The following is a 17,281-nucleotide window of genomic DNA, read 5'->3' as shown; positions in this document are numbered from 1 at the left end:
AGCGTGACATTGAGTTTCCAAGGTCCTGCACTGCGCCATATAGATTGTCGACGTAGGTTCATGGTACAGATGTAGATGTCATGATCCGAAAAGGCAGACGGCCAACGTTCAGCGTCGAGGAGAACTGATTTGATAGCGTCAGAGATGTATATTCTATCAAGTCGGCTGGCGGAGTGGCTCGTGATGTGTGTGTACCCCGGGCAGTCGCCGTGTACCACTCGCCAAGTATCGAGGAGACGAAGCGGCGGACGAGGAAGCGAAGTTCCGGACATGTGGTGAAATGGGGGAATTGGTCTGTGCGCTCGAGAACACAGTTGAAATCCCCGCCTACGATGAGATGATCGTATCGGCTGAGGAATAAAGGCGTGATATCTTCTGCGTAGAACTGGGAGCGATCCCTCCGTTTATCAGTGCCCGATGGGGCGTAGAGATTTATGATTTTGAGTCCTTCAACTGTTATGGCCACCCTTCGCGCCGTTGGGAGGTATGCGACATCGGAAACTGCAATCCCTTCTCGTAGGAGGATGGCTGCGCCTGTGTGTTCCATAGCTGCAGGGGCGGCGTACGTCTCATATCCATAACACCCAGTCCAAGTTGCTGTCCTCAGTTCTTGTAACAGGGCGATGACGATGTCCGCTGCTCTTAGCGTGTCACGGAGCAGTTGAAGTTTAACGTGGGAGCCGATATTATTAGTATTGATAGTAGCTATTAGGTACGCCTGTTGGGAGATCCGTGCTGCCGATAGGTTCGTAGCTGGTGAAGATTGTCGTCGTGGGTGCGTGAAGTCCATAGAAGTCGCAGGAGTCGCCGTAGAAACTTCCCCCATTTGAGTGTTGGTCTAACGGAGGAACAGATCTCATTTCCGCATCAGATGGAGGTGGGAAATTCGCGTCATCCGCCCATGAAAAATGTCCGACAGGTTTGACATCGGCGAGAGGTGGCAGCGCTGGCTGAGTCGGCTCAATGGCGTCGGTGACAACAAGCGTGCTATGTTCCATGGCTTCTGGGCGCGGGGCTTGCGCACGATCTCTGTTGGACGGTTCACCGTCTTGTGGATGACGCGTCTCCGTGGCAGAGGAGAAAGTGTTATCGTGTTCTCCGTCAGAGTGATGTGCACTCTCTTCGTCCTGCGGAGGGGGCTCAATGGTCGATTCTGATGTCTTGCGGCGATTTTTTCGTCGTTTGGGCGACTTCTGCTTTCGGCAATGAGTTTCGGTGTCTGAGGAAGAAAGAGATTCACGTCGTTTCGGTACAAAAGCCGCGGGTGTTATGATGCGGTCGTCATTCTCCAGAACAGTCTTGTTCTCGCTTCCCACGCCCGGGTTCCCGGGTTCGATTCCCGGCGGGGTCAGGGATTTTCTCTGCCTCGTGATGGCTGGGTGTTGTGTGATGTCCTTAGGTTAGTTAGGTTTAAGTAGTTCTAAGTTCTAGGGGACTGATGACCATAGATGTTGTCCCATAGTGCTCAGAGCCATTTGAACCATTTGACAGCCTCCAGAACAGTCTCGTTGGTATCCTTGTGATCTTATAGCGTGGACGTGTCCGGCTGTTGGACATGTTCACGGGCGGCATCGCCGGTGTCAAGGTGCTGGGACGCCTCCTGGTGTATCGGTCCAGAGAGACGCTCATGAACGGCGTCTTGTGAGGGCTGGACGTGCAGTGTCGCCGCATAGGTGACTGGAAGGGTGGTTGTGGTTCTGTCGGTGTTCGTATCGTTGGGCCTTAGTTGTGTGATGCGGCGTTGCAGGCATTCATTACGGACGTGGCCTTCTTTGCCACAAGCGGAACATGTTCGAGGTTGTCCGTCGTAAATGACCACCGCACGGCAGCCGCCGATAGAAATGTACGATGGAACGTGCCGTTTGAGATCGATTCGGACTTGTCTCACACCATTAAGCACCGGATACGACGTAAACTGTGCTCATGTCTCGGCTACGTGGCTCTGGACTTTTCCGAACGGGCTTAGCGCCGCGATGACTTCATCTTCATTCACCTCGAAAGGCAGTTCGAATACACGGATCGTCCGAAGGCCAAGTCCTGCATGGTCGACATCCACAGGTCCACGTTTCCGTCAGAGTGCCGAAATTTTAGTCTATGTCGTGTCCTTTGAATAATCTCATTGCAGGCAGCGGCGGGAGTCATCGTAACATAAACGACGCTGCTAATGATCGATAGGTGTATGCCGATGAGTTCGTCACGGGGGATCTTCACGTCTTCGCGTAGGAAGCGTTCGACGGCCAATGCTTTGGGTCGTGCGTATTCATTTGAGAAGGTGAGCTTAAGAGTGTCCTTCCTGTAAGAGTAGGCCATTAGAGCTTGTTCGACTATCAAGGGAACCTCCCTATCGCACCCCCCTCAGATTTAGTTATAAGTTGGCACAATGGATAGGCCTTGAAAAACTGAACACAGATCAAGCGAGAAAACAGGAAGAAATTGTGTGGAACTAAGAAAAAAAAATAAACAAAATATACAAACTGAATAGTCCATGTGCAAGATAGGCAACATCAAGGGTACTCAGCGTACAGGAGCGCCGTGGTCCCGTGGTTAGCGCGAGGAACTGCGGAGCTAGAGGTCCTTGGTTCAAGTCTTTCCTGGAGTGAGAAATTTCATTTTTTTTTCAGACAATTATCAAAGTTCAGGCACTCACACATAATCAACTTCGCTCTCCAAAATTCCAGGACATGTTCAGATTTGTTTGGACATATGCTGGATTTGGCGGTCTACACACGGAAAAATTTGAAAACGGTAAAAACATATGTTTTGACAGAGCCCAGGGAAAACTGTGCGACTGTGAAACTGTGGCATTCATTTGTTCCGGTTTATGTGACAAATTCTTATGTTTTCATCACTTTTTTGGGAGTGATTACCACATCCACAAGAAAACCTAAATCGGGCAAGGTAGAAGAATCTTTTAACCCATTCGCCAGGTGTACAAGTTAAGTGGGTCGACAACATATTCCTGTCATGTGACGCACATGCCGTCACCAGTGTCGTATAGAATATATCAGACGTGTTTTCATGTGGAGGAATCGGTTGATCTATGACCTTGCGATCAAATGTTTTCGGTTCCCATTGGAGAGGCACGTCCTTTCGTCTACTAATTGCACGGTTTTGCGGTGCGGTCGAAAAACACAGACCCTAAACTTATTACAGTGAACAGAGACGTCAATGAACGAAAGGACAGATCATAACTTTGCGAAAATAAAAAAAGTAAACATTTCACTCGAGGGCAGACTTGAACAAAGGACCTCTAGCTCCGCAGCCGCTCACGCTAACCACGGGACCACAGCGCTCCTCGGTTTATATTATCCTTAATATTGGATATCTTTAGCATGGACTGCTCAGTTTGTATATTTCGTTTATTTTTTTCATAGTTCCACACAACTTCTTCCTGTTTTCTCGATTGATCTGTGTTCAGTTTTTCAAGGCCTATACCTATGCCAACTTATAAGTAAATCTGAGGGAGATGCGATGGGGAGGTTCCCTTGTAAGAAGCTCAGTGACGAGGAAGTAAACAAACACTCCGCGCGCGCAGCGGCGTGGACGGCCGAGCGCGGTGCGCACTGCTGCCCTGCCGAACGCAGACTGTGTCCGACTGAGCTACCCAAGCAAGACTCACGCCCCGTCCTCACAGCTTTAGTTCCGCCAGGTAAGTTTTACAGTCTGACGATAATTTATGGATTCGTAGTTTTAGGTTGACGATGTCCATTGCGGACAAACGGTAGTTACTATTATCCTGAAGAAGGCTGGCTTATCCCGACTGAAACTTAGGTAAATTGTAGGTAAACGGTGAAACTGTAGCTGTTGATTATTAAAATTAAAATTAACATTTATGCAGTTGCTTTCGATTTGTAACAGTTTGTTGTGTCACTGTGATGCCAACTTCTGCTCAAAGTGCTGCAGCAGTTGCAGAAAGATGAGCCACAGTCATACGTCGGAGACGATGATTTTCCCTCTCTGTGCTGCCACGTGACTGTCGAGAGCCTAGTCTTCTTGCGACTGTACATTCTCGTGACCAGCGCTCCAAGCAATCACGTACAGTGGCTACATTTCTGCCAAGGCTTTCTGCAGTATCGCAGAGGGGGCATCCAGATTCTCGTAGCCCCTATTACACTACCTCATTCAAACGCAATGACGTGTTGATGATAACGTCTTTGTCACCGTCAGGCCGTTGTTCATTAGCATCAACTCACTGCATCCATTGTCGAATGCTCACGACCGTTACAGAGTGTATTGAAAACAAATGTGATTTGCATCCTCATAGTGGAGCTACTAGCACCACTCTTGTGCAGTTGGCTCGAAATTTGAATGGAAATCACCTTTCAGATGTAGAAACACGCCTACATGTAGGAACACACCTGTCAGTTTTTGTTTATGTCGCACGACTCCTTGGTTGTTGCGACCGATACGTAGACAGCTGTATTATACAGGGACTTTCACAATTTATGTTCCACACTTCTAGAGGTTTGTTTGTGTTGTGTACATAGTTCCGCGTAGTCAGCGCGTACACAACTTTCCCACCAGAGCGCGCCCCGCTAAGCACAAATAGCGCAGGCACAGCGCTCGTCCGTCTCCGCACTACGAGATGGTGCTGTCTTAGAGACGGACCAAATTCTGCTTCCGCCGATCCACGTATTAATATGTAACGCAGCTAATGAGATGGCTGCTAACGTAGAACCTTTTCTCCTCGCAGATCACACTCGCGCAGTGATACCTGAACGCACGAGGTATTATAACGAGTGTACAGACCTCCGATTAGTCAGTCTGCATTTGTCTGCATTTGTCTGCATTAGTCTGCAGTTCAAGTTTCAGTCTGCGCTTAATAAGATTACCATATTCCTTTACATAGCCATGAAGAGATATGTATAGACACTTTGTCAAGTATCAGAGATATGTGAGAATAAGATTAACGTACCAAGACCAAAGGAACTTCAGATTGTCAATTGTAAACAGCATCCAGAATCAAGTTACGTAATATCTATGTTTTTTATTATTTCAATAAATCTGTGTGAAAATTAATCAAGTTCTGTTTAAAGTTGGTCACCGTCAATCTGCTACTCTAAGCGTGCAAGTGGCATTTCTATCGTCTGACCTAACGGCAGAAGATAAACACCCCACGATAAGACCACGAGACATATTGCTGACACTCGCCTACTTCGTTAGAGCGACAAGTCAAATAATCTGATCGTGTGTGTACCGAAAGTATTACAGTACGCACACCACGGTTAGTAACATGCTCCAGTACAACTTTTTGTAATACTGCATGTATGAATTGTGTGTATGTTGTGTGACGATGAGAGAAGGTAGAATGTGAAACCCAGTGCGAGTAGCACCGAGGTGCCGCCAAGCCTAACGTCCCCATCCGGCGGACGGATCACCGTCAACAATGTCATATGCTCTCACCTCATGACAGACTGTGGACACGTTTGGTATTGAAAACAGTACATTAGCGCAAAATCTGATAGAAGGAATTTTGTGGCAACACCTCTCCTCCCCTTCTGAGCCAGACACTGGCAGTAAAATTTTTTCCACCACCAGATTCGAACCAATTTACCCCCGCGTAGAAACGTGAATTAGCGACATCCACCATGGAGGCGGGTACTTCTAGAGGTTTTACGGTGAAATTAGGTAGATAAAGTTTTACATCGGAGCCCATGTCCGAAACCGTCATCCAACGACGCTAAAGAGCGACATAGTTACATTTGCCGGAATCTGTAAATTTATTTGTATACAGAGTGGTCCCGTGATGATGTTTCAAATTTTCTATTATAATGTAGAAGGATACACACTGAAGAGCCAAAGAAACGGGTAAACCTGTCTAATATTGTGTAGGGTCCCCGCAATCACGAAGTCCCGTAACATGACGTGGCACGGACTCGACTAATGTCTGAAACTGGAGGAAACTGACACCATGACAATTGCAAGGATGTCCATAAATAAGTAAGAGGGGGTCGAGATCTCTTCTGAACAGCAAAGAATTCCACATGTGCTCAATAATGTTCATGTCTGGGGAGTTTGGTCGTCAGCGGAAGTGTTTAAACTCAGAAGAGTGTTCCTGGAGCCACTCTGTAGCAGTTCTGCACGTCAGGGGTGTAGCATTTTTGTCCTAGTCCGTGGGAAGGCACATTGGACATGAATAGATGCAGGTTATCAGACAGGATGCTCATGTACGTGCCACCTGTCTGAGTCGTATCGAGACGTATCAGGGGTCCCGTATCAGGTGCTCCATATCACTCCAACTGCACACGCCCCACGCCATAACAGAGATTCCACCTGCTTAAACAGTCCCCTGCTGATATGCAGGATCCATGGATTCATGAGGTTGTCTCCATATCCGTACAGGTCCATTTGACCAGGCAACATGTTTCCAGTCATCAACAGTCCACAGTCCAACGTCGGTGTTGACGGTCCCAGGGAAGGCGTACAGCTTTGTGTCGTGCAGTCATCAATGGTACACGAGTGGGCTCTCTTTGAGTGGTTGGCACGCTAACACTTGTTGACGGCAGCAGCTTGCGGAAGGATTGCACATCTGTCACAATGAAAGTTTCTCTTCAGTCGCCATTGGTCCCGTTCTTGCTCGATCTTTTCCGGCCACAGCGATGTCGGAGATTTGATGTGTTACCGGATTCCTGATATTCACGGTACACTCGTGAAATGGTCGTACGGGAGAATCCCCACTTCATCTCTATTTCGCAGATGCTGTGACCCATCGTCGTGCGCCGACTATAACACTACGTTCAAACTCACTTAAATCTTGATAACGTGCCACCGTAGCAGCAGTAACCGATCTAACAACTGCGCCAGAGACTTGTTGTCTTACACAGGCGTTGCCGACCACAGTGCCGTCTTCTGCCTGTTTACATATATCTGTATTTGAATACGCATGCCTATACCAACCTCTATTGCGCTTCAATATATGTATCATTTTGAGGTAAGGGTCTCTGTACCGGAAACGAACGAATCGCAAATTATACGCGAAACCCGTTTTGATATCTCTGACCGTGGATTACATATAGCGGTGCTACTGGTGCTCTATGATTGTAGGATAGGCAACTTTCAGACGTGGTAGTATGGACGAAAAGAAGAAAAGATGTCCTGCAGACTTGAGCTCTAAAATGCATAGGCTAAATAGCTATGAGCACGTGTTCAGTAGAGGAGTACTGTTTCACAGTATCGAAGATGAACGAGAGGCCATAGCTCCTCAGGGTATGCATTTTAGAGCCCACATTTAAGGACATTTTTTCTTGTTTTCCTCCATACTACCACCACTGTAAGTTGTCTATCCTACAGTCATAGCACCAACAGTACAGCTATATGTATTCCATTGCCAGACGTATCAGAACTGGTTTCGCGTATAACGTGCTATTCGTTTCCGGTACAGAGACCCTTACCTCAAAATGATACACTTCTCCTTCGCCATCACCATAGAAAGTGGGTAACGTCCTCACGGAAACACCATGTATATACATACGTTTAGAGACGCTCGCACCTACGACTTTAACGCTCTGTAGCGTCCTTAGATGACTTTTCCGAATATGGGTTCCTGTGTGAAACTTGACCTACTAAGTCCCCTCTACAACCTCTAGTACGATGTAACATGAATTGTGGAACACCATGTACTTCTATATTCCTCAGTTCATACTGACCCGAGGATACTTGTAAGTAGAGTTTGGCTGGAATCGGTGTCTATCTTCAAGCGTCTGTCAGTTCATGTGATTCATCTTCTCCTTGAATCTCTTCCATGAGCCAAACAAGCTTGTCTTCGACTGGCAAAATAGCTAATCATATATTCGTATTTTCAGAAAAGTTTCTTATTGCCAGTCTGCATTATACATCCTCTCTGCCACTGTCAGTTATTTTGCTGCCAAAAAATTCATCTAATGCCTTTAGTGACGCATTTCCTAATCTAAGTCACAACAACCTGTCTCTATTAGACTACGTTCTATTTCCCTTGTTTTATTTTTTTTACGTTCATATTAAAACCTCCTTCAGTAGACTCAGAAAATTTTCCGTTCAGTTGATCTTGCGAGCCTTATCTGTCCTTAACGTATCTACAATGACATCAGCAAACCTTAAAGTTTTTTTTCTTCTCCCTCTGCTTGAATGGGTTTTCAAATTTCGCTTTCGCTTGCCTTGCACTTGGTCTTTATACAGACTGGGTAACACGACTGATTACAATGCTGTTTCGCTTCCTTCTCTATTACTACTTCCCTTTCACTTCTCTTTCCTGTGGAATAGAAATATCTAATTTCAGTTACGAGATTTCTCCGGTTTCATCTTTTTTGGAAGGAAGAAAAACGATATTAATTACTACAACAATTTGATGTTTTATCTGTCACTGTAAATGATTTTATTTTCATTCTTGTAAGAAATATTTCTTCTCCTCTGCAAACTGCCTCCCTCGCCACGACGCCCCTTAAGGCGTCTTGTAGCCGAGTGTGTTAACCACACTTTTTTTTTTTCTTTGCAGGCATTATTGCGAATGGATCGCCACTTTCCCTATGATCTCAGGCTGAAGCGCGTAGAAGAACTCATATCAGAGGCAAGTAACATCGAAAATATTGCTAAAAACTGTTTGCTTTTCAGACAAAGAGTCTATGAGCTTTTAATACCTCACTTGTTGCAATAGGATGTTCTCCAGTACCATATATATATATATATATATATATATATATATATATATATATATATATACTGTATATTTGACTGTTTGAGAGTTTGCTCATAGTTGTGGAAATTGTACTATACTGGATGTGAATTTGATCACTGTACGTACGTTGCAAATGTGCTTGAATGTCTAGAAATTTCTTTCCGTATACAAAAGTAGTTTATTTATTCTTTTATTACAGACCACTAGTTTCGACATATATACGTTTTTCTCTGCTGAGCGTACTACAAATTAAGAATCTTTTCAGGAGTCGCGCTTCGCTTTATCTGTAAAGCATCATCATTCGTAATGATGTGAACATTTTACAAACAAAATCTGTTATTAAATTTTGATACCCATAGTGTAAAAATCTTTTTTGCTTAGCAATAGTATGTTTTATAAACGTTTCTTTCGACATTTATTACTCCTTTTCACTTGTTCTGAAGAAAACTGATTATTTCTGTGTTGCTATCAGTGGTTGTAGTCGAGAAGAAAGCTTGATAGCTTTGTACAATCTGAAAAAAATTAAAAAAAAATGAAATTAATTACTGGATTTGGTTTTTTTGCTCTTCGCTTTACCTCGCAAAATTTAACACAAGTTCACTTCATACAAATTCTGCTACAGATGTTCTAGTTTTCGCTAAGTATTGTATTGTTGTGAATCCAATTGTTTTTTATATGTGTTGGTCATGTTGCGAATCCAGTATTAGTAAGTTCATTTTTGTATCCGTGTGTGGGGGGGGGGGGGGGGGTGGGGGTGGTGAGCGGGGTGAGAAGGGGGCCATGGTATGAAGAGACGAATAGCCAGCTCTCTTCAAACGAGTTAAAAGAGTCAATTGATGCCGTAAGTAACGTATACAGAACATAGCGCAATTAAGCAAAAGCTTTGTATAGGAATCAAAATGTAAAACATCTCATGTGTGCAAAATGTCTAAAAAATGACCAGTAATGATCCTTAGAAGTAAGGCGAGACGCGTCAGGCGAAAACCTTTGTTCACAGTACGCTTAAGACAGAAAAACCAAAGAAATAATACTTGTCCTGCAGCAGCTTCTTCTGAAGATGGGTATCCATATTATAGATTTCATTTTCAAAGCCTCACGATCGTATGTTTACTATAGTGAAAAGGTAACTTCGAGTAGCTACTGATATAACACTGTTGGCAAACTATACAAATCATTCACTTTCACTGCATACTTTACGACGTGATTCAGCAACGTGTTCATAATAATGTGTAGGCTGTAAATAAATGCAGCCAATGTACAGGTTACAACAGTTTCAGGCGTCTGCATCACTTGCTGCTAGAAGTTTAATTTCTGAGTTTTAATCTTTGCTAAGAATAGTGGACATTCATCCTTACAACCATATCAATAACTGTAAATTAAAATATATTGTTGGAAACGAAAATGTGCAACGATGGGGATACTCAGACATTTATCGAAGAGAGGAAAGTTTATAAAATTTTAATTTTTATGTAACTGATTCGGTGAGTCAGAGAAAGTGACGTGTCTCAAGAACAAAATCTATCAGGAAGTATACAAAATCTGTGAAAGGTATCCACTTAATTTCTTCAACCAAAAATTATCTTCATTGCTAAATGGTAAATACATTTCAGTAGTTGAATGCGAAGTATCTCTATACTATTAATATCAATACGAGTGCCAAGTTTCTGATTCAGAGATCTGAAACTATATACTTTCTCAAGTTTAAGGACAGACGTAGGGCAAAATGCATTCTTGTAGTTAAACATTTATATCTCCAAAAATATTACAGCTAGAATAGTACAACTTGAGACTACTACGCACAACATAATGCTTGACATTCTGTGCAACTTTTATTTGAAAATGCGGGTGGACATACATTTATAAGGATTTGGATTTTTAATTACCATCGTTTTTATAATGTAGCTTCTCTCGTAAATTAATCAAACAATAAAACTGGAATTGCACAGTTTACATCTGCATAAGAGGCTAATAAAACGTATTGAATAGATTTTTGTATAAGGTCATAGATGCTTTGAAATTAATGGTTCAGTTTTTTATTACCTGCGACTGCACTATTTTTCTCAAATTGAGATGAAGAAATTTTCTAAAAAAAAAAAAAAAACCTGAGAAATGCTACACAAGATTATCCAGTAAGTAATTCTTAAGAGCTATGGCAAATTTCAGGTTGTTAACTTTCAGAGCTCCTGAGAAAAAGTATGTTATAGCTCAAAAGAGTTAGCTTACGGCAATTCGCATTTAAAGATTTTATTTCAATTTTTGACATTATAACCTTTATTCTCTTCCTGGTCTTCCAGGAATAGTCACTTCCCCTGCCTCCTTTGCCTAGCCAACATTTGCATTTTTCCTTCTACTGCCTGAGATTTGCTTCATCGATGCTTCTGTGAATTTACCTGGATGGAAGCCTTGTCTCTACAGGCACTTAATCCAACCTACATTTCCACTACTGAACACTGGACACTGAACACTGGACAGGCATTACATTAAGCTATTCACAACAACTAAGGACACAAATTCTGTTTTTGGACAACGCATCCATATAAGGTGGTTGTAGCTCTCATTCGGATTCTGTGTTTTCCCATGTACCCATTTTGTCAGAAGTTCAGGATCGGCTAGGTACCTGACTCGCACCCTCTCCCCTGCTGTGCCTAGAGGCACCTAACAGCTAGCTCCAGGTAGGCAGTTTTTTCCACCTCTTTGGCCGAAACCGTTGTCTGCACACCGGTGTGAAAAATGCTTGGGAGCAGCATTCTGTTCTTCGAGATGTTTATAGCACGTACTGTTAAAACAAATCACGTTGTAAACAAAGGAACAAGCAAAGATAATCTTTCTCCCAGCCTTATAGACTCATCTACAGTTAGTTTCAATTTTCTGAACGAATCTTTACCGCACAAAAAATTTCTAGCTGGGATGGGGTGTCTGTAACAGCCTAGAAGGATTGGGCGTGGCAGGCGCAGATGCCCAAACTAACTTTTTCAAAACATATTTCTAACCAGAATTCGATTATGAAACTTTGCGATGTTATCCTTAAATAATCAATCTAATAAATTACGCAATTATACAAAAATTCGAATTTTGTCACAATTTTGCCCTATATCTGCTCTTAAATACAGGATATCCAAGTTATTTTATTCACATACCAATAATGACTCGTTGACAATGAAAATTATAAATTTGAAACAGAAAGCAAACTGTTTGACACTGCAATTAGTGAAATAATTTATAGCCTCTCAGTGCCGAGATGAAGTTCACTAGAGCCAAAAGGTTCTAGAACCCAAGGCCGAGTAATCTCACGAAATAACAAACACTTCAGATGTAGTAGTCCGGTAAGAATCCAAGTCCACAGACCATGGCAGGTTTTCACCGTCGTTTGGGTAATGCCATAAGCTGCTATACTGTTCACAGTGTAGTTGCAGGGCCGATGCGGGTCCCTCTATGCTGGCCACACATCATCTGACGTGTTGCCGTGTCTGTCAGTGATTGTGCTGCATCAGATTTCGATGTCGGAGTCGGGACCTAGGAACCCGTTAGGCTGGAATTTTTAAGAACTAAACTCCTCCCGAAAAGGCCATGAAGGCCCAACGGTACCGACCTGCCGCCGTGTCATCCTCAGCCCATAGGCGTCACTGGATGCGGATATGGAGGGGCATGTGGTCAGCACACCGCTCTCCCGGCCGTATGCCAGTTTCCGAGACCGGAGCCTCTACTTCTCAATCAAGTAGCTGCTCAGTTTGCCTCACAAGGGCTGGGTGCACCCTGCTTGCCAACAGCGCTCGGCAGACTGGATGGTCACCCATCCAAGTACTAGTCCAGCCCGACAGTGCTTAACTTCGGTGATCTGACGGGAACCGGTGTTACCACTGCGGCAAGGCCATTGGCGTTAGGCCGGAATCAGAACGCAGCAGTAAAAAAGAAAAAAAAAAACGGAATGACGGAGAAAACCAGCAAAAAATGCCATATAAACGCGAGTAATACTTCTGAATGTCGAGAAACAGGAGATGACATTTCCGAAGCCTGATTTGCTTACAGAACGTCAAGTCTGGCCATGTTAATGGATGCATTGCATTATTTTCTGGTCTTTTCCTCCTTCTGCTGTGGAATACCTTTATTTCGTTTCTCAGTTCTTTCCTTGCACACTTCTCACATCAGTTTCCGGCATTTCTGTCCTGTTTCTTCTGTTCAAGTGGCTCCTGTCTGCTGAGATTTTTCTTGGAAATTTTTGGAATCTTGGAATTTCTTTCTGAGTGACAATCTCTGCTCAGTACCTTGTTGATCAACTCGTGCCTTGTCAATGTCGCTTCCAACTTCTTTGTGCTATGTATTGTTCATTTTTAATTTATCTAAATAAGTGTAAAGTCTTTTTTTCCTAGTATGCTCGTCCTTTACATGTCACTGTAGAAAACTATTCTTTTTCTAATTATGTCTATAATATTTTTAGTAGGTGTATAAAGTTCACTATTGTCATGTCTCCTAACTGTGTTTGCTATTTAACTGTTCGCAAAATTTTCCTCAGTATTTTTCTTTGTGTCAATTCCAGAGCTTCCATCATCGTCTTTTCATTTACAATTACACATCCTGTTGAAAAGAAAGTGTTCTTGAGCAAATTACTGTAGAACAGTGTCTTAGTTTAGCGTTCACGGATATTGATTTTCTATTATAAACTACCTCAATGAGGTAGTACGCTATTTTCGTCTTATTATCACTTACTTCAGTGGCTTCTTTCTCCGAAATGTCTTATTCACTTACTTCTCCTAGTTACTCGAATTTATTATTTGTCTCAATTTTTCCATATTTATTTTCCATTATCTTGTGGCCTACCTTAACGTTCTGATAAATTTCGTTTTCTCAAAGGAAATTTATAAGCCAGCTTCTTAATTCCTTTTTCAGCAGTTCTCTCTATATTGTGACTTTTTCCACGGAGTCCAGGAAACTACCTAGGTCGTCTGCAAACGCTAGGCAGTCTAAGTTGTTCTTTTTGTAACTTAATGTAGCTCCCTTTTTGATTCGTATATTTCCTAATGGCGTTCTCCTATTCCCTAAAGATTTTTATAGAATACAATTAGCACTGGGAAGAAGATCTTAACACTTGAAAAATTTGACCCCTAAGTTTCACTTTACAGTTGATGTTCGTTAGCGATTGCTTCATTTGAGCTGTTGTTTTACTGTCTGAGCCCAGTTCGTTAAGAATTTCAAACAGTGACTTCTTGTCATAAGTTTTCTGATGTCTGGAAAAGCGTTTATGAAATTTTAGATTTTCTTTTCAGATACTTTATTTCTGACTTTAAGTACAGCATCTGCTCCGAACATTATGTACTGTTTCTGTTATTTAATCGTGATTGACGTACTTGAACCTGACGAAAATGTGTTGTGAAAGCTACATTTTTTGCATTGTTTGGGTAAAGTGTAATACAGGGCCAGCATTCGCCTTTATTGATTGGGAAAACGCCCAAAAACCAATCGCTATTTGGCCGACGAATTTTCACAGGGTAGGATTGGAATAAAAAAGTCCTCATCTCCCCAGTTTTACACACTGAACTGCAGGACACATAACTTTACTATAGGTTGTTGTACCGTGCCACACTCAGTGAATACAGTGTACGAGTAGATACCACTTCCTGAAGATGACACGTTTTAGACATTGAAATTTCCCATTTTTTTCCCTCTCTTCTCAGCCGGTAGGTCTGGATGCGTAGATGTACATATACACCGAGGTGACAAAAGTCGTGGGATAGCGATGTACATATGTATACAGATGACACTTGTAACGTTGTTGCTTTAATTTGTTGTGAAAGCGGTGCTGATATTCAAGACCATAAAAGTGGGTTAAAAGCTGTGAGCTGTCTGGGGAAGTTAACCTTGCATTACTGTGCAACTGTTTCACCAGGTATCCAGTCTAGCTTACCAAATTCCCAATCAGACTAACATTAATTATAATCTTTTAATAGTCATACGACAATCGGTGATATATATATATATATATTTTTCAATATAGTAACTTTTCTTTATGTTCAACCCACGTGGGGTGTACTTTGTGAGACCAGTACCACGTGCTTATACAATTGTTTGACCCATCAGGTTAATAGTAAGACGATAGTAACTAGTTCGAGGTTTTTCTTTAGTAAATTGCGTTTCGATGTAATTTATTTTAGTTATCAAAATTATTTTGGAGTTACACTCTTTGTGTAAACCAAGTTGACCACGTGAAGCATGTTGTGTAAGCATCAAAGTAGCCCTCAGCTATTCTTTTCGGGAAGATTTCACAGAGAGTTAGTATGAATTTAGTATACCAGTGTGTGCTAATTTCATGACGGACAGGATTGCACTACGAACGTAACTTCTTTGGGTGAAAATTGAATCGGTTGGTTGTGGTTAATTTCCTCTTGCATATGTTTCAACGTTCTTTGTGTGTTATTTTATGAATGCAATGTTGTGTGCAGTCTCCCAATCTTGGCTCCATATTTGATGTGTTCCGTAAGATTACAAGCTCACATTTTCACAATCCTAAATAAGGCACCAGTTTAGATATGAATCAAGTTTAATATGCTGAAATTTCAATGATCAATGTTAAAATAAATTTCCAAATATAAACTGATTTATTTCTTTTTTATTTAAATTCTCTTATATATATATATATATATATATAAGAGAATATATATATATATATATATATATATATAAGAGAATATATATATATATATATATATATATATATATATATATATATATATATATATAAGAGAATTTAAATAAAAAAGAAATAAATCAGTTTATATTTGGAAATTTATTTTAACATTGATCATTGAAATTTCAGCATATTAAACTTGATTCATATCTAAACTGGTGCCTTATTTAGGATTGTGAAAATGTGAGCTTGTAATCTTACGGAACACATCAAATATGGAGCCAAGATTGGGAGACTGCACACAACATTGCATTCATAAAATAACACACAAAGAACGTTGAAACATATGCAAGAGGAAATTAACCACAACCAACCGATTCAATTTTCACCCAAAGAAGTTACGTTCGTAGTGCAATCCTGTCCGTCATGAAATTAGCACACACTGGTATACTAAATTCATACTAACTCTCTGTGAAATCTTCCCGAAAAGAATAGCTGAGGGCTACTTTGATGCTTACACAACATGCTTCACGTGGTCAACTTGGTTTACACAAAGAGTGTAACTCCAAAATAATTTTGATAACTAAAATAAATTACATCGAAACGCAATTTACTAAAGAAAAACCTCGAACTAGTTACTATCGTCTTACTATTAACCTGATGGGTCAAACAATTGTATAAGCACGTGGTACTGGTCTCACAAAGTACACCCCACGTGGGTTGAACATAAAGAAAAGTTACTATATTGAAAAATATTGTCAAGTCGAGACTTTATAATTCACGCACATTCGCATTTAAGATTGATGATCTTAGTTAGAGTTACTGATCAACACGTGGTTCCACTTTACTCACAAAGTAGTGACAAAGCAACTACCAGAATATATTCTGAACTTCACACTCGAATTACACTGCGTTGCAATTTAAGATAACATTAGATATTTTAGAGCTAAACCTGAAATAAAGGTGATTAAATTTTTAGTTAGGCTGAACTTAAGAAATCCATTGTCCTACGGACTTAGCAAACACGCTTAGCCGGAGATCTTACCACTTCAGACGCTCGCTGCGGACAGACTGCCATGGTCCCTTCCTGAGGGGTGCCTCACAAATACAAACGGAAGTGACCAGAGAGGCAGCTTCCTATACCAACATGACAAGGGACAGACAGGACCATACTAAGAATAGAAACCTCTCTGCTTTTAGAAAGCGTAGCTACCTGTTCCGACGTTGGTCCTAATGTTCTCTAGCAGACAGGCTTGTCTGCTACCCTCAAGATGTAGGTTCCGTATGAGACTGTGTGACATGAATTACATATATGAATTACATATAAACTGTGTTTTAAAGTGTAGTAGTGTGACAGATCGTTATTTTTTATGTGTAAGAGTAACACGTTCCACTGCTCAGTCTCCTCCCAGATAGTCAGAAACGCCACAGTAAATTTATAAGAGTAATTTATGCCATGAATGACAACAGATTTAAGAAATTAACATGAAAGGAATCCAACAGAGACCTTTCACACTTGTATTGCATATATAGGTATAACAGAACAGTGCACAGGTGAAGCTGTAATTTTTACTCAGGTGGTTCATATTATAAAGTTTCCGACATGATTTGGGCCGCAGCTTGGAATTAACACATTTTAAACGCAGAATGATAATTGAAGCTAGACGCATGGGGTATTCGCTTTCGGAAATCGTTAGGAAATTCAGTATTCCGAGATCCACGGTGTCAAGAGTATGCCGAGTATACCACATTTCACACATTAGCCCTCACCACGGACAGTGCAGTGGCCGACGACCTTCACTTAACGACCGAGAGCAGCGGCGTTTGCGTAGAGTTGTCGATGCTAACAGACGGGCAACACTGCTTGAAATAACCGCAGATATCAATGTGGGAGGAACGACGAGCGTATCCATTAGGCGTTAATGAGCTGTGGCAGCAGACAACCGACGCGAGTGATTTGCTAACAGAATGACATCACCTGCAACGCCTCAACTGATCTCGTGTCGACCTCA

At 41.8% G+C, this 17,281-nt stretch overlaps 1 protein-coding gene and 1 pseudogene across 2 annotated transcripts in view; one reads left to right on the top strand and one right to left on the bottom strand.

Moving 5' to 3' along the window:
• Positions 1–17,281, top strand: part of LOC126412485 (protein white-like) — a 279,379-nt gene that overhangs the window by 85,789 nt on the left and 176,309 nt on the right. For both annotated transcript variants that reach the window (XM_050082106.1, XM_050082105.1), the window contains exon 4: positions 8,471–8,542. In XM_050082106.1, the coding sequence (XP_049938063.1) occupies positions 8,471–8,542 (72 nt within the window). The remainder of the gene's footprint in view (positions 1–8,470; positions 8,543–17,281) is intronic.
• LOC126413504 (5S ribosomal RNA) lies at positions 12,409–12,526 on the bottom strand (annotated as a pseudogene).

Source organism: Schistocerca serialis, chromosome 7 (genome assembly GCF_023864345.2).
Source record: "Schistocerca serialis cubense isolate TAMUIC-IGC-003099 chromosome 7, iqSchSeri2.2, whole genome shotgun sequence".
Classification (NCBI taxonomy): Eukaryota; Metazoa; Arthropoda; class Insecta; order Orthoptera; family Acrididae; genus Schistocerca; species Schistocerca serialis.
Note: the sequence above shows the minus strand (reverse complement) of the source record. Positions and strands in the feature narration are given on the sequence as shown.